This window comes from Lipotes vexillifer, unplaced genomic scaffold (assembly GCF_000442215.2).
Source record: "Lipotes vexillifer unplaced genomic scaffold, Lipotes_vexillifer_v1.1 scaffold477, whole genome shotgun sequence".
NCBI lineage: Eukaryota > Metazoa > Chordata > Mammalia > Artiodactyla > Lipotidae > Lipotes > Lipotes vexillifer.
Window position 1 is genome coordinate 3,428,065 of NW_006770652.1, and position 25,697 is coordinate 3,453,761.

General features: G+C 35.7%; 1 protein-coding gene across 2 annotated transcripts; it reads left to right on the forward strand.

Annotated features, from left to right (window-relative positions):
- The first annotated feature begins 8,150 nt into the window (after window positions 1-8,150).
- On the forward strand, window positions 8,151-25,345 carry FGFR1OP2 (FGFR1 oncogene partner 2). Of its 2 annotated transcripts, XM_007446286.1 has the most exons (6): window positions 8,151-8,285; window positions 10,470-10,587; window positions 18,295-18,437; window positions 20,823-20,936; window positions 23,390-23,503; window positions 25,208-25,345. In XM_007446286.1, exons 1-6 carry the CDS (start codon window positions 8,151-8,153, stop codon window positions 25,343-25,345), a joined length of 762 nt encoding a protein of 253 aa, XP_007446348.1. The 2 variants fall into 2 exon arrangements, with proteins under 2 accessions (XP_007446348.1, XP_007446349.1); XM_007446287.1 differs by lacking the exon at window positions 20,823-20,936.
- Window positions 25,346-25,697: the final 352 nt, after the last annotated feature.

The following is a 25,697-nucleotide window of genomic DNA, read 5'->3' on the forward strand; positions in this document are numbered from 1 at the left end:
TCAAAGAACTAGTTTTTGGTTTCATTGGGGTTTTTTTTCTGTTGTTTTCCTGTTTTCAATTTCATTAATTTCTTCTCTTGTATTATTTCCTTCTTTCTGTTTAGTTTGTGTTTATTTTGCTTTTCTTTTCCTTATTTCATAAGGTTGAGGCTTAGATAATTGATTTGATATCTGTCTAGTTTTCTTGTGTAAGCATTTAGTGTATAAATTTCCTGCTTTACATGCATGCCAAAATTTTGATATCTTGTATTTAGATCAAAATATTTTCTAATTTCCAAAAAGACTTTCTTTTTGTCTCATGGATTACTTATGTGTGTTGTTTAATTTCCAAATATTTAGAGATTTTCTTGTTGTCTCTTTGTTATTTATTTTAGTTTAATTCCATTATGTTCAAAGAACATAATTTGTATGACTGCAGTTCTTTTAAATTTGTTAAGGTTTGTTTTTTGATCCAGGATATACTCTATCCTAGTGAATGTCCCATGTGTACTTAAAAATAATGTGTATTCTTCTGTTGTTGGTTATAGTGTTTTATAAATTATCAATTCAGTCTACTTAGTTGATGGAGTTTGTTCATTTCTTCTATATCATTGCTGATTTTCTGTGTACTAGTTCTATCAGTTACTGAGAAAGAAGTGTTGAAGATTTCAGCAGTAAGCGAGGATATGTCTATTTATTTTTTTCAGTTTTTATTTGATTTTGAAGCTCTCTAGTTAGGTACATATACATTTAGGATTCTTATGTGTTCTTGGTGAGTTGGCCTTTCTATCAACTATGTATTGCCCCTCTTTTATCCCTGGTAATTTTCTTTTCTCTGAAGTCTAATTCATCTAGTATATTTTTAAAAATAAATTTATTTATTTATTTATTTTTGGCTGCGTTGGGTCTTTGTTGCTGTGCGTGGGTTTTCTTTAGCTGTGGCGAGCGGGGGCTACTGTTCGTTGAGGTGTGCGGGCTTCTCTTGTTGTGTAGCACGGGCTCTAGGTGTGCGGGCTTCAGTAGTTGTGGCATGCAGGCTCAGTAGTTGTGGCTTGCAGGCTCTAGAGCAGAGGCTCAGTAGTTGTGGCACATGGGCTTAGTTGCTCCACGGCATGTGGGATCTTCCTGGACCAGGGCTTGAACCCATGTCCCCTGCATTGGCAGGTGGATTCTTAACCATTGTGCCACCAGGGAAGTCCCTCATCTAGTATTAATATAGCCACCAGCTCTCTTTTTTAAATATAATACCTTTATTGAGATACAATTTCACATCCCATAATATTCCATCATTTAATGTGTACAATTTGATGTTTTTTTTTAAATATTCACAGAGTTGTGCAACCATCACCACAATCAATTTTAGAATATTTTCTTCACTCCAAAAAGCTATGCCCATTAAGTCACTACCCATTCCCCTTATCTTCCCCCCTCTCCCTTTGACCCTAGACAAATCACTAATCTACTTTCTGCCTATATGAATGTGCATCTTGTGGACATTTCATGTAAATGGAATCAAAATATGTGCTCCTTTGTGACTGGCTTCTTTCACTTAGCATAATTTTTCAAGTTTCATCCATTTTGTAGCTTATGTCAGTACATCATTCCTCTTTTTTTTGGGTCAAAAAATATTCACTGTATCACATTTTATTTATTCATTTTTCAGTTGTTGGACATTTGGGCTATTTCTACTTTGGAACTATTACGAATAGTGTTGCTCTGAACATTCATGTACAATTTTCTGCAAGGACATGTTTTCATTTTCTTGGTGTGTACCTAGGAGGGGAATTGCTAGGTCATGTGCTTAACCTTTTGAGGAAATGCCAGCCTGGTTTCCAAAGTGGCTGCACCATTTTACATTCCAACCAGCAGTCCATGAAAGCTCCAAATTCTCTACATCCTAGCCAACACTTGCTTTTTTTTATTATATAGCCAGCCTAGTAGATATGAAGTAGAATCTTGTTATTTTGATTTGCAGTTCCCTGATGGCTAATCATGTTGAGCACCTTTTCGTGTACTTATTATTAGTACACTGGTGTTCTTTTGATTGGTGTTTATATAGTGTGTCTCCATCCTTTTACTTTTAACCTACCTATATCATATTTGAAGTGAGTTTCGTGTAGACAACATATAATTGGGTCCTGTTTTTTTTTTTTTTTTTTTTTTTTTTTGGTGTCCGCGGGCCTCTCACTGTTGTGGCCTCTCCCGTTGCGGAGCACAGGCTCCAGACGCGCAGGCTCAGAGGCCATCGCTCACGGGCCCAGCCGCTCTGCGGCATGTGGGATCTTCCCGGATCAGGGCACGAACCCATGTCCCCTGCATCGGCAGGTGGACTCTCAACCACTGCGCCACCAGGGAAGCCCCTGGGTCCTGTTTTAAATCCTAATTAAAGAGTTAGATGATCAGACTGCATGTTCTAATGTGTTTAGACCATTTATATTTAGTGTAGTTATTAATATGTTTGTATTTAGATCCACCATCTTATTTGTTTTTGTACCGTCAGTGTTTTTTTTTTTTTTTTTTTTCCGGGATGTGGGCCTGTGTAGTTATTAATATGTTTGTATTTAGATCCACCATCTTATTTGTTTTTGTACCGTCAGTGTTTTTTTTTTTTTTTTTTCCGGTATGTGGGCCTCTCACTGTTGTGGCCTCTCCCGTTGCGGAGCACAGGCTCCAGACGCGCAGGCTCAGAGGCCATCGCTCATGGGCCTAGCCGCTCCGCGGCATTTGAGATCTTCCCAGATCGGGCTACGAACCCATGTCCCCTGCATCGGCAGGTGAACACTCAACCACTGCGCCACCAGGGAAGCCCGTACCGTCAGTGTTTTGTTCCTTCCTTTCCCCTTTTCTCCTCCTTTTGGGTTATTAAAACTTTTTATTCACTTTAATTTATCTGTTATGATTTTGACTCTTAGCTCCATACTGCTCTTTTTAGGGATTTCTCTAGTATTACAACATATATGTTTGTTTACAATTGACATTTTATCATTTCAAGTGAGATGTTGAAACATTATAGTATAGGTCCATTTACCCTCCCCGTTTATGTTGTAGTTTTATATTACACCTACATAAATTGAAAATTCCATCACAAAAGTTACAGCTTTTGTTTTCAAATATCAGACACTTTAAAGCACTCAAAAAGAGAATAGTCTATTATTTTTATCAAGATATTTATGACTTCTCTTGCTCTTCCTTTATTCCTGATACTCTTAAGTGTCCTTCTGCTATCATTTTGCTTCCCTCTGAAGAATTTCCTTTAGAACAAACCTACTAAAAATGGATTCTCTTTTTCTTCACCTTAGAATGATTTTTATTTTACCTTCATATATGAAGGGTATTTTCACTGGATATAGAATTATGGGTTGAGAGTTCCCTTCTTTAATGCTTTTAACTGGCCTTCCTGTTTTCTGATGAAAAATCTATAGTCATTCAAAATGTTGGTTCTCTGTAAGTAATATGGTATTTTTCTCTGGCTGCTTTCAGGATTTTTCTTTGTCTTTCATTTTCAGAAATTTGATTATGATGTGTCTGAGCTTGAACCTTCTTGGATTTATCCTGTTTTGGGTTTGCTGAGGACTGAGAATGATACAAGCAGAAAGATTTCTGAGAAAGAGGCAAAGTGTTGCATAATTTAAATTCATGAATAACTGATCCACTTAAATGTTTCTATTTTACCTATTGACAAGTTAGAATATTCTTGGAAGGACACAAAATATAATAGTATATTAACCATTGTGAGTATTATTGCTTTTCAGTAGGGGACTTTTAAAATCCATACGTAACATAAATAAATATACTATTATTAATACATTGCTTGTATATTTAGGAATGTTATGTAGTCCTAAACCATAGAGAGAGGCAACCCTATAAAATCCCCTTAGAGATGTTCAAAACGTCCTTTAGGAATGGTTTTAGTCCTCACTTCACCTTTACAGTTTTTCTGGATACATTTATTTACAAGTAAGTTGTGTACTGGACCATATCCTCTGCCATCCAAGCAATTTTCCCATCACTGTTTAATATTGTGGCTAATCTTTTTCTACTGGAATGAGTTAGTGTTCATTCGAGGTTTTGTCTGGTGTTATCAGGTAGCCATCCTGATTATGTCAGCTCTTATACTCATGGATTTTATAACCTGATCATCCCATGTTTCTTTCTGGAATTTGGCAGGCCAGATTTTGTGTGTCTGTGATGGAATCTTTGACTTCTCCATGGATTTCTTATGATTTTATTGTTTTACTTGAAACCCTTGCATAGGACTTTTAGTAAAAGTAATGTTTTTATAACTATGTACTTTAAAGTAGTTCGATAGTATCTATAATATACGATACTAGCTTTAGAATCTTTTTTTTTTTACTGTGCATCTCTACCTTATTTTAGGTAGCATCAAGCCATCAAGTAGTTAATGTATTTGTTGTTTTTTAAAGGATATTTGAGGAACTTCCTTGCAGCATTTAAAGAAGTGAATTATTCCAAAAACAATTCAGCTATTAGTGTATGTATTTACTCTTTCATTTTAACGAGTTGCTCTATCTTAGAAGGCCACAGTTAAGTCATTTGACCAGTTTGGCTTCTGGTAAGAAATTGAATTTTATCAGCATGACTGAAGTGCCTGTTATGCATCAAGCCTGATGCATGTCACTTTTCATGTTTGATGTAAAACCCGTTAACAAACAGTAAAGTCGGGATTTGGTGCTAGAGAGTTCAAAGCCTTTGCTTTGGGCTTGGACACTCCGTGAATCATGGGAACACAGTCACGAGATTTTCTTCCAGTAGGTATGATTGTTGGAGTAAGAGTTTTGTACCAGAAGATGGTAATATGAAGTGGAGGAAGTAACAACATTTCATAATTATTCCACTAGTAGATGATTTAGGGTACTCTCATTTAGCAGTTGGGATTTACTACATATGGGAACATTAGGTATAAAGACCTAGTATAAACTCTGAAGGTGATTTGACTAATTTAGTTGAGGCCTGTGATTGCTCTGAGGCAAGGAGGGTGAGCCTTAGCTGCTGAATCAAAGCATAGGATTTAATAGGCAGTGGGTCTCTGGTGCCATGTTGTCAAGTTGATACCCCCAGAACACAGCTTAACTTTTTCATATTCCTTTTTTTAAAAATATTTATTTATTTATTATTTATTTGGCTATGCAGGGTCTTTGTTGCAGCACACAGGGTCTTTGTTGCAGCATGTGGGATCTTTAGTTGTAGCACTGCGGGATCTAGTTCCCTGACCAGGGATTGAACCTGGGCCCCCTGCATTGGGAGCACGAAGTCTTAACCACTGGACCGCCAGGGAAGTCCCAACTTTTTCATATTTCAAAAAGAAAGATTTATGATTATCTGGAAAGATTCCATCTAGATTCAGGACTCTGTAGATTTCTTCACCCAGAGAATTCTGGGAGCATGGCTTTTGGGGAGAGGGCAACTTATTGAATTACACACAGTATAGGTATTCTCATGTCTAGATCACCTATCATCTGATAATATATAGGAACTTTAGTGCATTTTATTTGGAAACGCATCCTATCTATTGTTTGTAGATGTCATTTTGTTACAAAGCATAAAGAGGTAGTCTTCTCATAGTAGTCCCAACAGTATCATTTAACAATATCCTAGGTTGGAACCTAGGACTGTCAGAGGTTCCTCATACTTGACTTGTTCTATTAAATCAAGATAAACTTTACTTCTCTCAGATCTTTTATAACTTTCTCTAGACTTTGTTTTTTTAATTTCTTTCACCATCTATTACAACCAGTTATTTTTACTATAAGACAAATATTTTTTTCTCTTTTTAATTATTTTTTCCCACAAATAACTTTAAAATTTTACTCTGAAGAATCTGGTGTTCTATAGTAGTGGGATTGATGGGAGTTATGGAGATATAGTAACTCCCACATAAATAGGAAAGCCATACTATTACCTATCTATAATTTTATTTTATTTTATTTTATTTTTGCAGTATGCGGGCCTCTCACTGTTGTGGCCTCTCCCGTTGCGGAGCACAGGCTCCTGACGCGCAGGCTCAGCGGCCATGGCTCACGGGCCCAGCCGCTCTGCGGCATGTGGGATCTTCCCAGACCTGGGCACAAACCCGTGTCCCCTGCATCGGCAGGCGGACTCTCAACCACTGCGCCACCAGGGAAGCCCCTATCTATAATTTTAGATTATTCCCCTTGGAAGTTTAGAGGAAGGGTAAGGCATTCTTGGAGACTAATGTCTCCCTTGGAGCAGCATCTTAGATAGATTTTGAATGGCTGTCCTTTTGTGTTGTAGCCAGTACGAGCCGTTGGTTCCTTTAATTGCCCTTTTGCTTGTATTTTGAAGTACGCTTATCTAAATCTCCTGGAAATTAGAGGACAAATCTTTTGGTTGTTTTATCTAGAGAGACAGAAATTGTATTAGTCTCCAGCTTAATTCTTAAGCTCTCTGGAAATGTCTAGTGATGAATATTTTCTAGATTGGCAGTTTTACATTTTAATTTATTTTGATTAAATCTTTTTATTCAGCTTTAAACCTGTTTATAATAACAGGACAGTATACCCTTTGCTTCAGCTGTTGGGTACAACCAAGAATACTGTTTGAATGTTTTTTCATCTTTATTTAGTTTACAATTTTGAATCTTTGCTATATAACCTTAAATGAAAGCCTGCTAAAATGGCCTGATGTGTTTTCTTTCCTTCTTTTAAAATGTTACACAGTTGGGTTATTTAAATCTCTTTTGTACTTACTGCATTTTTCTCTATCTGAGGGGCTAATAACTGAACTATAGTCCAGTGCAGTAGGATCTAACTGTCCTACATTCTGTAGCAAATTTCTGTCTTCCTAAACTTGATGAAAATCCTTCATTATAGCCCTTAACTTGGTTCTATACCTGAGTTTTAATTTAATATCTATAGACCTGGCTTCTGGCCTAGTAATTTTACCGTGTAATTTTATTTTTTGAGAAAATCTTGAAGAAAGGGTAGCTTATATAGAAAGTAAGGTGACACTTAGTAGAAAGAGAAAAATTCAAGAATGATAAGTTTCAGAAGGTTAAAGTTTTTGAGAGACATTATTTTAAGATTAAAATTTTGTTTTGAGATCTCAGCATACCAGTTGAAGGAACTCCAATAACTATTGGCTGCTTCATGTTTTGCCTTCTAATTTTTTGAGCTCCTTTTATGCATATTAATTATTGATTTTAACACCTCAGAAGTTTCCCACAATGGCCAGTGTTGTTCTAAGTTAAAACTTTCTTTGCCATTCAGTGCGGAAAGTGCAAGAGTTAGGATTATAATGCAATTTTATGTAAGAAGCCAAAGTTCCTCCAGAAGTTTGACACTTGAGAATAGCATGACACATAGAGGCCACTTTGGCTGGTCAGTAGTGTGCATTTGTGAATGGTGTCTCAGGTCACCTGACCAAGCAGAGGCTAGGAAGGGTCTATGGTCAGAGACCTGACAGTCATTGACTGCAGAATAAAGACTAATAGAGTGACCTTTTTCACAAATGACAAATGACTTGATAGGGTTTGCCCTTATGAAGAGCACAATTTCTGTATAACATAAAATGTATCCATTGGATGTGTACTTTTTTTCCCCACTATAAATTCAGGGTGTTTTAAATACATTCTGATTATGTCTGCAAATCATACATGTATGATCGCACACACACACATATATGTGTGTGTGTATATATATATATATGTATGTATGAAATTATATAATTTTATGTATTTATACTCATTGTATATTTTGTTTTGTTTTTGTTTTTTGCGGTACGTGGGCCTCTCACTGTTGTGGCCTCTCCCATTGCGGAGCACAGGCTCCGGACGCGCAGGCTCAGCAGCCATGGCTCATGGGCCCAGCCGCTCCGCAGCATGTGGGATCCTCCCAGACTGGGGCACGAAACTGTGCCCCCTGCATTGGCAGGCGGACTCTCAACCACTGCGCCACCAGGGAAGCCCCGCATTGTATTTTTTGAATATTATAAATTCACTTTTGAGTTTGTTCTACCTTAACAGAATCAAAACCACAGGTGTTCTTAGATGTTTTTTCTTCTGAGACAGTGAGCAATCCAGTAACAAATGTAGCTTAAGCATATCTGTGTTAATATGAAACTAAAATAAGATGCTATGCCAGCTTTGTTTTGAATCTTGATTTTCATTTTTAATTATACATATCCCTTTAGAAATGAGTTGCACAATTGAGAAGGCACTTGCTGATGCTAAAGCCCTTGTTGAAAGACTGAGAGATCACGACGATGCAGCAGAATCTCTGATTGAGCAAACCACAGCTCTCAACAAGCGAGTAGAAGCTATGAAGCAGGTTTGATGTTTTTCCTTGCTGATTCCATTTTAAAAAAGCAGTCATTGATATTTCTGTGTTGCTTGAATTGTAAACTTCTGCTTAATTAGTATTTTATTATTTTTCAATGTTCTTTAAAATTTTAAAGTAGCTTGACTTGTGTGTTTCAGTTTACTTTAGATTGAAATGTAATTTTGTCAAGTTCAACTGGCATGTATATATATATATATAGTCACTATACATTCTAAAACATATAGACTTGATCACTTTTCTGACAGTGATGCACATTTGAGTTTGGAAAATATATGAATTTTTTAGGTCTAGATACATTTGGCAAAGACCAGATAATATCTTTTACTATATAATTGACACATATTTTGCTCTGTCTCCTATTTTTATAATGTAGAAATATTTTTCTTTATAAGAGTATTTAGGTGACACTATTTAACAATAAAATAGTTTTTGAAAATGATGCAAAGCAATATCTGGTTTCCACCTTTTGCAGTTACTGCATTTGTACTTGCTACCTTATTTTTCATTTAATGCTGCCAGTTAAAGAAGAAATAAAAAGGGCTTCACTTCTTGTTATCCTTACTGTTGTATATAAGAACTTTCCAGTGAGCTACTATTTTAAGCCCTCTTTTGATAAAGAGTTTCAACTCTAAGAGAATTATAAAATCTCTGATTTTATGATGGAAATCACTGGAGGAAAATATATATTCATAGCTTACTCTCTAGAAATGCATCATCCCTTTTGTAAAAGGAAGCAACCCAGGGTTACTGCTTTTAACAAAGCTGCTGAAAATAGTGAAGGAAGTTTACTTATTTTGTTTTGCAACTCTGTTGCCCTAAACACATTACATACATCCCTGTCTACCTTGATTCATGCATTCCAGTTAACATATGTACCTGGTATTGAGTTGTAAAAAAGGGGGGTTGACAACCAGAGTTAAGAACCATACCATAAAGTTTACCCTTTTGAAGAGTGCAGTTCATTGGATTTTAGTATATTCACATGCTGTGCAACCATAATTACTATCTAGTTTGAGAACACTTCATTACCCCAAAAGCCCATATCCATTAGTAGCTACTCCCTAGGTCTCCCTTTCCCTGGCCGCTGGAAACTACAAATCTGTCTATCTCTATGGATTTGCCTATTTTAGACATTTCACATGAATGGAATCATACAGTATGTGGCTTTTTGTGACTTTTTTTAACGTAATGTTTTCAGGTTTCATCCATGTTGTAGCATGTATCAGTACTTGATTCCTTTTTATTGCTAAATAATATTCATTGTAAGGATACAGCACATTGTGTTTATCTGTTCATTGGTTGATGGACATTTGGATTGTTTCTATTTTTTGGCTATTATGTATAATACTGCTATGAATACTTGTTTGTAAGTTTCTATGTGGACATATGTTTTCAATTTTCTTGGGTATATACCTAGTTCAGTTAGAATGGATGGGTCTTATAACTCTATGTTTAACTTTTAGAGCGTCTGCCTGACTATTTTCCAGAGTAGGCACATCATTTTACATTCCCATGAACAGTATATGAGAGTGATTTCTCCACATCCTCTCCAGCACTTGTTATTACTTGCTTTTTGCTTAAGCTCATCCTAGTCATTGTGAAGTGGTATCTCCTTGTTACACTGAATTGTATTTCCTGAATGACTAATGATGTTAAGCATCTTTCATGTGTTTATTGGCCATTTGTGTATTTTCTTTAGAGAAATGTCTCTTCAAATCCTTTACCCATTTTTTTCCAGCTTTACTGAGATATACTTGACATACAACATTGTGTAACTTTTAAGGTGTACAATATATATTGATATATGTATATTTTGTGAAAAGATTACGTACCACAATGAGGTTAGTTAATACCTCCATCACCTCACATAATTACCGTTCGTGTGTGTGTGTGTGTGTGTGTGTGTGTGTGTGTGTATACATTTAAGATGTATTCTCTTGGCAACTTGCAAGTATATAATACAATATTGTTAACTCTAGACACCATGATGTACGTTACATCCTCAGAACTTACTTGTTTGCCCATTTTTTAATTGAGTTATTTTTCCTTTTATTGTTGAGTTGTAAGGGTTCTTTATCAAATATACATATATGTGTGTGTGTGTGTGTGTGTGTATCAGATACATATTTTCAAATATTTTCTCTTACATTTTAATAAAAATCTTTTCATTAGTATCAAGAAGAAATTCAAGAACTTAATGAAGTTGCAAGACATCGGCCACGGTCCACATTAGTTATGGGAATCCAGCAAGAAAACAGACAAATCAGAGAATTGCAACAAGAGAACAAAGGCAAGCTATATTATCACTGTGTGTAGCAAATCAAAAGAGAACTTTTATCTGCAACTGTACTATCAACTTGGGACCAATTACTATTTTTTAAAATGGGAAAATAGGGAATTCCCTGGTGGTCCAGCAGTTATGACTCCGCACTTTCACTGCCGTGGGCCCGGGTTCAGTACCTGCTTGGGGAACTAAGATTCCACAAGCTGTGCGACATGGTCAATAAATAATTTAATTAATTAAATAAAATGAGAAAATAGCCAGTTAAAGTTACTTTTTGACATTTCTAGTCCATTATGCCTAAATCGTAGTTATTGCTCTTTTTTTTTTAAACATCTTCATTGGAGTAAAATTGCTTTGCAGTGTTGTGTTAGTTTCTGCTGTATAACAGTGAATCAGCTATAAGTATACGTATAACTCCACATCCCCTCCCTCTTGCATCTCACTCCCACCTTCCCTATCCCACCCTGCTAGGTGGTCACAAAGCACTGAGCTGATCTCCCTCTGCTATGCAGCTCCTTCCTACTAACTATCTATTTTACATTTGGTAATGTATATATGTCATTGCCACTCTCTCACTCCATCCCAGCTTACCCTTCCCCCTCCCCATGTCCTCAAGTCCATCCTCTATGTCTGCGTCTTTATTCCTGTCCTGCTCCTAGGTTCGTTGGAACCATTTTTTTTTTTTTTTTAGATTCCATATATATCTGTTAGCATACGGTATTTGTTTTTCTCTTTCTGACTTACTTCACTCTGTATGACAGTCTCTAGGTCCATCCACTTCACTACGAATAGCTCAGTATCGTTTCTTTTTATGGCTGAGTATTATTGCATTGTATATATGTGCCACATCTTTATCCATTCCTCTGTTGATGGACATCTAGGCTGCTTCCATTGCCTGGCTATTGTAAACAGTGCTGCAGTGAACATTGGGGTGCATGTGTCTTTTTGAATTATGGTTTTCTCTGGGTATATGCCTAGTAGTGGGATTGCTGGGTCATATGGTAGTTCTATTTGTAGTTTTTTAAGGGACCTCCATACTGTTCTCCATAGTGGCTGTATCAATTTACATTCCCACCAACAGTGCAAGAGGGTTCCCTTTTCTCCACACCCTCTCCAGCATTTATTGTTTGTAGATTTTTTGATGATGGCCATTCTGACTGGTGTGAGGTGATAGCGTCCTTTCATGTGTTTGTTGACATCTGTATATATTCTTTGAAGAAATGCCTATTTAGGTCTTCTGCCCATTTTTGGATTGGGTTGTTTATTTTTTTAATATTGAGCTATGTGAACTGCTTGTACATTTTGGAGATTAATCCTTTGTCAGTTGCTTCATTTGCAAATATTTTCTCCCATTCTGAGGGTGGTCTTTTCATCTTGTTTATGGTTACCTTTGCTGTGCAAAAGCTTTTAAGTTTCATTAGGTCCCATTTGTTTATTTTTTTTTTTATTTCCATTTCTCTAGGAGTTGGGTCAAAAAGGATCTTGCTGTGATTTATGTCATAGAGTGTTCAGCCTATGTTTTCCTCTAAGAGTTTTATAGTGTCTGGCCTTACATTTAGGTCTTTAATCCATTTTGAGTTTATTTTTGTATATGGTGTTAGGGAGTGTTCTAATTTCATTCTTTTACGTGTAGCTGTCCAGTTTTCCCAGCACCACTTATTGAAGAGGCTGTCTTTTCTCCATTGTATATTCTGGCCTCCTTTATCAAAGATAAGGTGACCATATGTGCGTGAGTTTACCTCTTGGCTTTCTATCCTGTTGCATTGATCATTATTTCTGTTTTTGTGCCAGTACCATACTGTCTTCATTACTGTAGCTTTGTAGTATAGTCTGAAGTCCGGGAGCCTGATTCCTCCAGCTCCGTTTTTCTTTCTCAAGATTGCTTTGGCTCTTTGGGGTCTTTTGTGTTTCCATACAAATTGTGAAAATTTTTGTTCTGCTTCTGTGAAAAATGCCTTTGGTAGTTTGGTGGGGATTGCTTTGAATCTGTAGATAGCTTTGGGTAGTATAGTCATTTTCACAATATTGATTCTTCCAATCCAAGAACATGGTATATCTTTCCATCTGTTTGTATCATCTTTAATTTCTTTCATCAGTGTCTTATAGTTTAATGCATAGAGGTCTTTTGTCTCCTTAGGTAGGTTTAGTCCTAGGTATTTTATTCTCTTTCTTGCAATGGTGAATGGGAGTGTTTCCTTAATTTCTGTTTCAGATTTTTCATCATTAGTGTATAGGAATGTAAGAGATTTCTGTGCATTAATTTTGTATCCTGCTACTTTATCACATTCATTGATTAGTTCTAGTAGTTTTCTGGTAGCATCTTTAGGATTCTCTCTGTATAGTATCATGTCATCTGCAAACAGTGACAGTTTTACTTCTTTTCCGATTTGGATTCCTTTTTCTAGTCTGCTTGCTCTGGCTAAAACTTGCAAAACTATGTTGAATAATAGTGGTGAGAGTGGGCAACCTTGTCTTGTTACTGATCTTAGTGGAAATGGTTTCAGTTTTCACCACTGAGAGCGATATTGGCTGTGGGGTTGTCATATATGGCCTTTATTATGTTGAGGTAGGTTCCCTCTATGCCTACTTTCTGGAGAGTTTTTTTCATAAATGGGTGTTGCATTTTGTAAAAAGCTTTTTCTGCATCTATTTAGATGATCATATGGTTTTTCTCCTTCAAATTGTTAATATGGTATATCACATTGATTTGAGTATATTGAAGAATCCTTACATTCCTGGGATAAACCCCACTTGATCATGGTGTATGATCCTTTTAATATGCTGTTGGATTCTGTTTGCTGGTATATGTTGAGGATTTTTGCATCTATGTTCATCAGTGATATTGGCCTGTAGTTTTCTTTCTTTGTGGCATCTTTGTCTGGTTTTGGTATTAGGGTGATGGTGGCCTCGTAGAATGAGTTTGGGAGTGTTCCTCCCTCTGCTATATTTTGGAAGAGTTTGAGAAGGATAGGTGTTAGCTCTTCTGTAAATGTTGGATAGAATTCGCCTGTGAAGCCATCTGGTCCTGGGCTTTTGTTTGTTGGAAGATTTTTAATCACAGTTTCAATTTCAGTGCTTGTGATCGGTCTGTTTATATGTTCTATTTCTTCCTGGTTCAGTCTCGGAAGGTTGTGCTTTTTTAAGAATTTGTCCATTTCTCCAGGTTGTCCACTTTATTGGCATAGAGTTGCTTGTAGTAATCTCTCATGATCCTTTGTATTTCTGCAGTGTCAGTTGTTACTTCTCCTTTTTCATTTCTAATTCTACTCATTTGAGTCTTCTCCCTTTTTCTCTTGATGAGTCTGGCTAATGGTTTATCAACTTTATTTATCTTCTTTACGAACCAGCTTTTAGTTGTATTGATCTTGCTATTGTTTCCTTCATTTCTTTTTCATTTATTTCTGATATGATCTGTATGATTTCTTTCCTTCTGCTAACTTTGGGGGTTTTTTTTTGTTCTTCTTTCTCTAATTGCTTTTGTTGTAAGGTTAGGTTGTTTATTGGAGAGTTTTCTTGGTTCTTGAGGTAGGATTGTATTGCTGCAAACTTCTCTCTTAGAACTGGTTTTGCTGCATCCCATAGGTTTTTGGTCATCATATTTTCATTGTCATTTGTTTTTAGGTAATGTTTAATTTCCTCTTTGATTTCTTTAGGGATCTCTTGGTTATTTATAGTGTATTGTTTGGCCCCCATGTGTTTGTATTTTTTACAGTTTTTTTCCTGTAATCAATATGTAGTCTCATAGTGTTATGGTCAGAAAAGATACTTGATATGACTTCAATTTTCTTAAATTTACCAAGGCTTCATTTGTGACCCTAGATATGGTCTGTACTGGAGAATGTTCCATGAACACTTGAGAAGAACATGTATTCTGTTGTTTTTGGATGGAATGTCCTATAAATATCAATTAAGTCCATCTTGTTTAATGTGTCATTTAAATCTTGTGTTTCCTTATTTATTTTCATTTTGGATGATCTGTCCATTGGTGAAAGTGGGGTATTAAAGTCCCCTACTATTATTGTGTTACTGTCGATTTCCCCTTTTATGGCTGTTAGCATTTGCCTGATGTATTGAGGTGCTCCTATGTTGGGTGCATAAATATTTACAGTTGTTACATCTTCTTCTTGGACTGTCCCTTGATCATGTAGTGTCCTTCTTTGTCTCTTGTAATAGTCTTTATTTTAAAGTCTATTTTGTCTGATATGAGAATTGGTACTCCAGCTTTCTTTTGATTTCCATTTGCATGGAATATATTTTTCCATCCCCTCACTTTCAGTCTGTATGTGTCCCTAGGTCTGAAGTGGGTGTCTTGTAGACAGCATATATATGGGTCTTGTTTTTGTATACATTCAGCCAGTGTATGTCTTTCGGTTGGAGCATTTAATCCATTTACAGTTAAGGTAATTATCGATATGTATGTTCCTATTCCCATTTTCTTAATTGTTTTGGGTTTGTTATTGGAGGTCTTTTCCTTCACTCGTGTTTCCTGCCTCGAGAAGTTCCTTTAGCATTTGTTGTAAAGTTGGTTTGGTGGTGCTGAATTCTCTTAGCTTTTGGTTTTCTGTAAAGGTTTTAAGTTCTCCTTCAAATCTGAATGAGATCCTTGCCAGGTAGAGTAATCTTGGTTGTAGGTTTTTCCCTTTCATCAGTTTAAATATGTCCTACCACTCCCTTCTGGCTTGCAGGGTTTCTGCTGAAGGTTCAGCTGTTAACCTTATGGGGATTCCCTTGTATGTTATTTGTTGCTTTTCTCTTGTTGCTTTTAATATTTTTTCTTTGTATTTAATTTTTGATAGTTTGATTAATATGTGTCTTGGAGTGTTTTTTCTTGGATTTATCCTGTATGGGACTCTCCACTTCCTGGACTTGATTGACTATTTCCTTTCCTATGTTAGGGAAGTTTTCAGCCATAGTCTCTTCAAGTCTTTTCTCAGACCCTTTCTTTTTCTCGTTTTCTTCTGGGACCCCTATAATTTGAATGTTGGTGTGTTTAATGTTGTCCCAGAGGTCTCTGAGATTGTCCTCAGTTCTTTTCAATCCTTTTTCTTTATTCTGCTCTGAGGTAGTTATTTCCACTATTTTATTTTCTGGGTCACTTATCCGTTCTCCTGTCTCAGTTATTCTGCTATTGATTCCTTCTAGAGAATTTTTAATTTCATTTATTGTTTTGTTCATCATTGTTTGTTTGCTCTTTAGTTCTAGTCCTTGTTAAATGTTTCTTGTATTTTCTCCATTCTGTTTCCAAGATTTTGGATCATGTTTACTATCATAACTCTGAATTCTTTTTCAGGTGGACTGCCTAGTTCCTCTTCATTTGTTTTGTCTGGTGGGTTTTTACCTTGCTCCTTCATCTGCTGCATATTTCTCTGTCTTCTCATTTGTTTAACTTACTGTGTTGTGGTCTCCTTTTTGCAGGCTGCAGGTTCATAGTTCCCGTTGTTTCTGGTGTCTGCCCCCTGTGGGTGAGGTTGGTTCATTGTTTGTGTAGGCTTCCTGGTGGAGGGGACTGGTTCTTGTGTTCTGGTGGGTGGGGCTGGATCTTATCTTTCTGGTGGGCAGGGCCACGTCCGGTGGTGTGTTTTGGGATGTCTGTGAACTTAGTATGATTTTAGGCAGCCTCTCTGCTAATGGTGGGGTTGTGTTCCTGTCGTGGTAGTTGTTTGGCATGGGGTGTGCAGGACTGGAGCTTGCTGACTCTTGGGTGGAGCTGGGTCTTAGCATTGAGATTGGAGATCTCTGGGAGAGCTCTCGCCAATTGATATTACATGTGGCTGGGAGGTCTCTGGTGGTCCAATGTCCTGAACTCAGCTCTCCCAGCTGAACTCAGCTCTCCCACCTGACACCAGGATTGAGCTCCAAGACCCTGTCAACCACACGGCTGCTGTATTATTTAGGGTTCCACTAGGAAACAGCATGCTTAGCTGGGACTTTGAGGAAAAGGCAGTGAAGGTACTATTTCAGGAATGTGGAAGGAAACAGCAAGGAATATTGAGGCACCCACGGACTAGCAGCCATGCCTACACATTTCCTGACTCACTCCATCTTCATTTTTTCTCCATTCTTGCTGCTATCACACATCTATTTTTTGTTTCTGCTGGGTCACTCGTCACTCTTTTTACAGTTGAATTTTATTAAATTGGAGAAATATTTTATCCTTTGCAGAGTCTCAGTTTCTCCATCCAGATGATGGAATGGATAATATCCTCTTCTCAGATTTGGATGAGGATTTAGATAGCATATTTTTAATGGACCTGACACTCTACATCTCCTCCCTTGTGTCAGCCAGTACTCTCAGTACTAATAAAACTTTTTTAGCTTAGCTATGAAAGGCAATTTCATTTGTGCTATGTGACTCAAGGGTGGAAGACAGAGGTGCACGGTGCTAGCCGGAAGCCAGGCAGAATCCTGAAGTCAGATTGCTCCCATGTGAAGTCAGTTGGAGCCCATGCAGAACCAGAACCACAGACAGCTGAGGGCAAAAGGCTCTGATGTGGTGATTAAGAGGTGTGTGATCAAGGTATCTCTCCAGATAGGGAGGATATATATTGCTCTTTATCCTGTCCTACATATGAATGTCTACCTTACTTGGATCTTAGACTCTCACCCTCAGTATCCAGTTTGCACCATTGTCATTACCTATGAAATAACTCAGTTTCATTCTCGGCAGTCCCACCCCTTTGGCCCACAGCTTAGGTGTTCATAGTCTCTTGCCTGTACTGTCCTCATTGGTCTCTCTGATTTCAGTGTCTTTTCCCTCCAATCCATCTTCAACACAGGCATCAGATTGATTTTTCAAAAACATATCTGATCATGTTATTCTTTTGCTTAAGAACCTTCACTGTGTACTATTTTCTTATCCGTAGTCCTTCAAAGTCGACTACAAGCCTTCTTTTTTGTATTCTTCCCATACTTCTCTTCTCCGTGAAACCTTTGCTCTTGTCACCCTGAACGATTTCCCAAACACACCATCCAGTTTCATGCCTCCCTGCTTAGAATGCCCTGTCATTTATTTTTAATTTCAAGGAATGCAAGTTGATCTCAATACTATACTTCTGTGAAGCTTTCACCAATTTTTCCTCACAGACTTTCTATATGTATTTGGATAGAGCTCCACTCTACACTTACCACATTGTATTTTAATTATGTTTTGTTTTCTCCACTAGACTCTGAGCTTTATGGCCTTTTGGTATTCCTAATATAGAGCATGATCTGATACTTAATTCCTGTTCAGTAAATATTTGTTAAAATTATTTGTCAAAAAATGAGTTTAAAATGGTCATTTTGAGAACTAATAAAGGACTCCATTTGGTATCCTTTATGTCTTTTTTTTTTTCTTTTTTTTTTTTTTTTTTTTTTCTTTAGCTGTACGCGGTCCTCTCACTGTTGTGGCCTCTCCCTTTGTGGAACACAGGCTCTGGACACACAGGCTCAGCAGCCATGGCTCATGGGCCCAGCCGCTCCGCGGCATGTGGAATCTTCCTGGACCGGGGCACAAACCTGTGTCCCCTGCATCAGCAGGCGGACTCTCCACCACTGCGCCACCAGGGAAGCCCCAGTATCCTTTATTTCTATGTGGCTAGATTTTTGTACCTCATGTTTTCTTTTAAAAATACCCCCTTTATATTTATAATTGCTTTTTTGATTAATGTGGAAGAGAATACTTTGTACATCCTGAACTCAAGTTTGAATAAAATATACTGTTGTTTTTGATAGAATTACGTACATCCCTGGAAGAACATCAGTCTGCCTTGGAACTTATAATGAGCAAGTATCGAGAGCAAATGTTTAGATTGCTAATGGCTAGCAAAAAAGATGATCCAGGGATAATAATGAAGTTAAAAGAGCAGCACACCAAGGTAATCCTTTCTGTAAATATAATTTGAAACAGAAAAGAAGGACAATTGGTTAACTTGTGTTCAGATTTTTAAAAACTCATAGGAATCTTACTTACATGATATTGAATACTTCTCTTTTTGACATTTTCTTCTCCTTATTTTTTTCATGTTATGTGTCATTTTCTGTTTGATGTACTCTTCTAACTCCCATTCTTCCCTAGTAGCTTTAATATATATTAAAAAATAAACTTTATTTGGGAAATAAAGGTAAGTCTGTTCAATTCAAAATTATTTTTTAAGGTTATCTGCTTGTAAGAAATACTTCTTTTAATTTGTGTATTGATATCTCTTGCAAAAATTAAAATTAAATGCTTAAAACTTTTTTAAAAATCTGAAAACAGCTAAAGGTAGATTTGTTTTTCTTAAGACTATTTTCTGAATGAGGTTAATTCATCCAGACTATAGATACTCCTGATTATTAATGGAAGTGCCATGGTGGGGGGGAGAGGAAATATATATATCAAATATATGTATATATTTATGTATATATAAAATATATTGCCTCCCCACCCCCTCCTCCATCACATATCACTTAATATCATTTCTAGAGACAGAGCTGAACTAATAGAAATTAGTGTTTTTCCTGCTGTTCATCATACTCATTCTGATCCCTGTGTTTACTAGCAACTGTTTTGAAAACAGGTAGAATAGTTCTTTTCCGTTTATGTTTTATTTTAAACTGATTTTTAACTGCTGGTGTGAAATAAAAATATTAGAATAGGTTGTGACTACTAGGCCATTATCTGTATTGGATAATGGTGAACTATTAGTTATAACTAATATTATTTAAGAAATATTCATATAACATTTTTATCTTTCTCGATTATTGAAACACTTTTTAGATTCCTTAAAATGTTATATTTCTTCCATCTTGGTGCTTGTAGGTATTTTAAAATTATTAATTCTATTAAAATTAAATACCTAGTGAATTGCTTTAATATGTAAATTCAACTCTACATATTAAGGAGGTTAGTAATCGACAGCTCTTGTATCAAATAGTAAAATAGTAAAAATAAATGTGGCTTTAATATTATCTAATTATGTTATTCATCTCCTATCCAAAAGGAAACCTTGGATAGTTAAATGGCAATCTTTTGACTATAAACTGTATCTATTAATGAGATCATTATAAAAAGTTTAATTTTAAATATATAATTTAAGAGGTTTTTTTAAGGTACAAATATGAACTGACTTAAAATGATTGGTAAGAATGTCTTGAGACATTCCAAAAGGCCCTTTTGTTTAACAACTTAGATTTTTTAAGATCTAAAGAGAATGCTCTGGCAAACTAGTGCTTAAGAATAAGATACTGAAGCTAGCTAGTCTCTTGTGGTAGCAGCTATGTCAGAAGCAAATGTTTTCTAAAACACATTAGAGTTTACCACTCATCACAGCTGTTTTATTAATTAGCAAAGTTAAACATTTCTTAAGATAGCTGTAAATCATCCTTTTTCAATTATGTCAATTGAATTCTTCATCTAAGTGCTGATTCTTGCCTTCCATGAAATGACAGTTCAGTTACTTGTTATTAATTCTCACTAATACATATTAATGTTTGTGATTTTGATTTTTCCCAAAAAGGAGACACTTTGATTCAAACAGATATTTATTAACAAAAAGGAGACACTTTGATTCAAACAGATATTTATTAATACTTGCACTGGCTTAGTTGTTATTAATAATAAGATGAATAAATAAGTTTATTACTCTACCATAGAAGCTTTCAGTGTATTGGGAGATACAGACACAAACATGATTATATAATATAAGGTAGGATGTGATGAATCCTAAAATAGAGATCTGAATTATTACTGGAATACTAGAGGAAGCAAGATTAGTTCTCATGAGGAGAATCTGGGAAAGTGGCAAGGAAAGGTAGCAAATCCATCTAAATCTAGCCTTGAATTAATTATTGGGGTCAACAAGCAGAAGTGGATGAGCAGAGAAACTTGTATGATAAATATGAGCTTCCAAGATATGTTTAGGTACTAGTGCTCTGATATGCCTAAACACAAAAATAATTTTATAACACATTTAGGGGTAATAAACAAAGTTACACGTAACAGCATTTTGGAGTAAGAGAACCTTTTGAGACTAGTGTAACATAGAATTTTGTCCTCACCTAGAAGTTTTTGAGCACACATTTAAAAACCAATAAAAAGTTTGAGGAGAACTCATTTTCATTCAAATACTCATTTTTACATTATTTTTGAACTGCTACCTTTTTGGAAATCTTAAAAAAACAAACATTTCAAACAGTTGGCTAACACGCATGAACTAACACTCATTCAGTTTTTAAATTACGGATAATATCCGTATTAACATTATAATGACTCTGTACTACAGATTGACATGGTGCATCGTAACAACTCCGAAGGATTCTTCCTTGATGCATCTCGACACATCCTTGAAGCACCTCAACATGGACTGCAGAGGAGGCACTTGGAAGCAAATCAGAATGTACACTAAATAAAACAGTCAGCTTTTGGGGTGTGGATGGAAGGGGAGTCGATTTAAAAAGTTCTTTTACATTGAATTCTCCTCCCAAATTAAATCAGCAAATAAATGAAATTGCTTTTAAAAACGCTGTGCTTTTCATAGCCTTGCAAAAATACTCAGTATAGAAACTTTAAGTCTGTCATCAGTTCTCTGTGTATTGTATTATACATAGCCTGTTAGATAATTGCAGGCTTTAAAGGTTCTTTGGGCCAGCCTTTCATGTTATTGTTCTTGTTAGCTATAGATGCAAAATTTTAGTAAGCTTCAAACGGTCATCCTCTTGCTGGACATCAAAGATGTTTTCTTGGTAATAATTTTAATCTGATTTTCTAAAAATTTTGTTCAATCAAACTATTAAATGAACTGTTTTAATTCAGATTTTCGATAGTTATAGTCCTTTAGTTTGAGTTCACAATAAAATTGCCTTTGTTTAGGTGTTATTAAGTATAGTAGTATACCCTCTCCATTGTGTCTATTGTGTTTTAACTGCCTTTTTTTCTTGAAAGGCATTTCAAGACAGTGCAAGGTTTATGTTGCTAGCACTTCTTGCCTTTAAGACAGTTTTGAAAGCACAGGTCTTGCCTTCTTGTGCCTATTAAGAGATCGTGACACTTCCCTGAAGATTTTATTGTAATAAGTGAACCACCCAGGAGCCAGACCTATAAAAATACACTTCTGTTTGAAGTATTGGGGTTTTTTTTCTTACGATGATTTTATTAAAACAGACTGTCCTGAAAAAATTAGTAGTTTCTTGTCTTCTTTCGTTTTAAAGGCAAGTAATTATCTGCTTCCTTGTAGTCTTTTAACCTAGGTCAGTGCCATAAGACACCAAATCATAAGCTGAGAAAGCTGTTGGTATTCAAAATTTTTACTCATTACCCTTATTCACTTTGCTGCTGCAGTTATCTATACTTAACTTGCTTTTAAACATTAGGCTCCCTTTACAGTGGGAGGGATTGTAATCATTTTTTTTAAACTACTACAGAATACGACAGATGTTTGTCTTGATATCATTCTTGCTATCATAATCTAATCCAGAGCTGTCCAATAGAACTTTCTGCAATGATGGAAATGTTCTGTATCTATGCTGTTCAATATGGAAGCCACCAGCCACATGTGGCTTTTAAGTACTTGATGTGTGACTAGTGCAACTGAGGGGCTGAATTGTTAATTTCTTAAAATTGTATTTGACTTCAAGTAATTTAAATTTAAATAGTGCCATACTGGACAGCGTAATCTTTTATTTTGACTTCTTCCTACGTACTAGCTTTTTATAGATTGTGTTAAAATAATATAAGGATCTGTATTTTTGTTGGTTAAGAAGATATTAAATGTGAGGTTTGCTAAAGATATTCCTATTCTCTATTATATTCCTTCCATAGTTTACTAGTTTTGTAGGTTTTGGGGGGGTCTTGTTCAAATCCTTTTTACAAACAGAGTACATACAACTATTTAAGAGACAATGTTTATTTGGGGAGCTATTAACTTTTATATTTAAGTTTTGTCCTTAGTATAACAAAATGACCCTCAATTGCTAGTGAACAATGGTCTATAGAAGTTGTTCATTTAAAAAAGTATTATTCTCATGTTTCTGTTGATTATAAACCTTTTGTCTGTCTGTTTCATTGACTGTAAGCTCCTTGAAATCAGGGAACATTTCTTAACAGGCTTCATATTCCTGTCACCTAGCACAGTGCCTGGCTCATCATAGGTATGCAAAAAAGAATAAGAGAATGAGATTGGAAGAAATTTATGCTACTTGCTGTGCCAAACAAATGTGGATGTCTATTTTATACTAAAATTATATTTTGAACAGTTTGCAAAGGCCATTTAATATTCAATACTTTAAAGAACTCTGTTCATTTTACTCAATACTTATTATCTATTATGTACCTAACATTAAATAGTAGGCAAATATAAGCAATATACAGTTCCTGCTCTCAATGAGGATTATAATCTAGAAAAGGTTCTGGATTGAACTGGGATGAATTTTTAGGCATGGAAAATACAGAAAATATTTTTAAATCATGAAGACTTCAGTGAGGAAAAGAGATTGAATGCTTATCTTTCCCATTACTTTGGTCAATGGGGTATGTAGGTGCAGAAAAGAAAAAGTTGCTGGTCATTTGTGGTGAGAGGAATGTGAAATGAGTATTTTTCCTGTTTATGGGTTTAGATATACTGTGCTGCTTATCCTTAATCCTAGTCCTAACAGAAATCTGACTTCAAAAGCACATTCATGGTCAGTCAACTTTCTTGTAAATATGTTTGATATATTACGTTTATGTTAAATGGCAATGTAAAGATATTACATTCATATTAAGTGGCAATGCAGATTTTATAAAAAGGGGAGGATCCAAAAATTTTTTAAAAAGTATTTCACTGATTCACAACTTCCATCTCTTTTTTTTCAGGAATTACAAGCACATGTTGACCAGATAACTGAAATGGCAGCAGTAATGAGGAAAGCCATTGAAATTGACGAGCAACAGGGTTGCAGGGAACAGGAACGAATATTTCAACTTGAGGTAAGTTTTAAATTGCACATGTAGGTGAAAACTGTCCATACAAAGATTTATGCCAGAAAATAAATCCCACTTTAAAATATATACTTTCTGGGGACTTCCCTGGCGGTCCAGTGGTTAAGACTTCACCTTCCATGCAGGGGGTGCGGGTTTGATCCCTGGTCAGGGAGCTAAGATCCCACATGCCTCGTGGCCAAAAGAACCAAAACATAAAAAAAACAGAAGCAATATTGTAACAAATTCAATAAAGACTTTAAAAATGGTCCCAAAAAACTTAAAAAAATAATATATGTATATATATGTATATATATACACACACACACTTTCTGGGATACTAGTAATGTTCTTTTTCCTAGTCTGGATACTGGTTATATGGGTGTATAATGCAAGACCATTTATATAGTAATGCAAGAGTCTAGGATCAATAGTAAACTTATACCAGTAATTGAGAAAATTGATTTTTTTTTGATCCTGTGTCTCTTCTGTTATTAGGTGAATATACTTCTTCAGCTTAGTAATTTTTTTTAATATCTTTGTTTTATTAGAGGTCACAGTGGTGCAGGGAGAAATGTTTTCAGTCCACAAATCATATTCTTTGGCCACTTGTATTTTTCTGGGGAATATAAAAGCTTTTATCGCATCTGTCCTTTATTTTGTGGTAGCAAAAGCACAAGTCATTGTTGAATAACTGAAATCAGTAGAGTAGACCTTTATACTTTTAAAACCTTTATTTTGAAATCATGGTGGAGAAATTGGTTATAGAGAGCCCAAAATGATTTCTCTAAGTGTACAAAGTTCTTTCATTCTTTATAACAAAGGTAAGCAAACTTTTTCAGTAAAATGCCAGATAGTAAATCTTTTAAGCTTTGCAAACAGGCAGTCTCTGTTGTAGCTACTCACCTCTGGCATTGTAATGAAAAAGCAGCTATACACACAAAAAATAAGATGGAACTCAACTGTGTTCCAGTAAAGTTTAATTTACAATAACAGGCCTCACTCAAGCCAGGCCATAGTTTGCTGATCTCTGCTTTATTTATACCACTGAAACTTAGAAAGTAAGACCAAAAGACAAAGCAGTAGAGAATAAATTATGAGAGTTATTTGTAAATGTCTAAAAATTCCTTGCAGTAACTAATCTAGAAGAAAAAGGCAAAGGCAAAGTTGTTTACCAGTGCTAGATTTGGTCACTTAACTTTCCTTCTAAGAAATATCACTTTCTATTCAGTCAGCCCTGCTGCTGTTAAATTCCAGTGAGGGAAGCAAACCAGGGCTTGCCCTGCATTCCATGCTATCATGGAAATAATAAAATTACTAAAGTACTGAGAGCTTTTAGCCCCAGGGTATTATTCATACTTTCTGAGTTTACACAAATATAAATCTAGGTGTTATTTTCTTACTGTGATTTTCTATACTGTGATTATAAAATAAGGCTGTTTCTGAGGTTCTGTCTACAGTTACAGCTGCATAAATAAAAAGGCTTTTCAGTGGTGGAAGACATTGAATACATGATTCCTACCTCTTTAAAAAAGTGTTCTGTGGATTCAAGTTGTCAACTTCAGCTGCATATATCATTTAATACATTTCTGCCAATTATAGTACTTGCTTTTTATTTATCATACCTTCATATGTTTGGCTTTTCTTAAGATAATGTTTGTACTCTTGTAGCCACCTTGGTGACTGCTTCTTTGTTTTTGTGCTTTCTTATAGCAAGAAAATAAAGGCTTGAGAGAGATCCTTCAAATAACTCGAGAATCATTTTTGAATCTTAGAAAAGATGATGTGTCGGAAAGTACATCTTTGTCAGCATTAGTGACCAACAGTGACCTGAGTCTGAGGAAGAGCTGAATAGCTTTTAAGTCTGTGAATGAATTAACAGAAAAATCCATCTCAAGCTGCCCTTTGTTTTATTTCTTTATAGTATGTACAGTGCACTGGCAATGACATTTTTAAAAGACAGCAACAAGAAAATGCATAGTTAATGGTCATAGACGTTATTCCAAACTATAATTGAAAAATAGAAACTAAGCCTTTGTTAACTGGTGAACAAGTTAAAGATTTTCACAGTGACTGCTGAATGTATCAAGAGCTTTCAGCAGTGCTGTTGGCTTTCTGGTTGACACTTGGATAAACGTGAATATGCTCAACAAGTGTCTGGGAATTAATAGAAACATCCCAATTTTAAAATACAGATTTTGCC

Bases quoted from the DNA above. Each gene is read 5' to 3' on its own strand.
- FGFR1OP2 (XM_007446286.1), top strand. From the start codon at position 8,151: ATGAGTTGCACAATTGAGAAGGCACTTGCTGATGCTAAAGCCCTTGTT. The intron at 18,438-20,822 runs GTAATCCTTTCT...TCTGTACTACAG, and splicing joins TAAAAGAGCAGCACACCAAG to ATTGACATGGTGCATCGTAA. The intron at 23,504-25,207 runs GTAAGTTTTAAA...GCTTTCTTATAG, and splicing joins AACGAATATTTCAACTTGAG to CAAGAAAATAAAGGCTTGAG.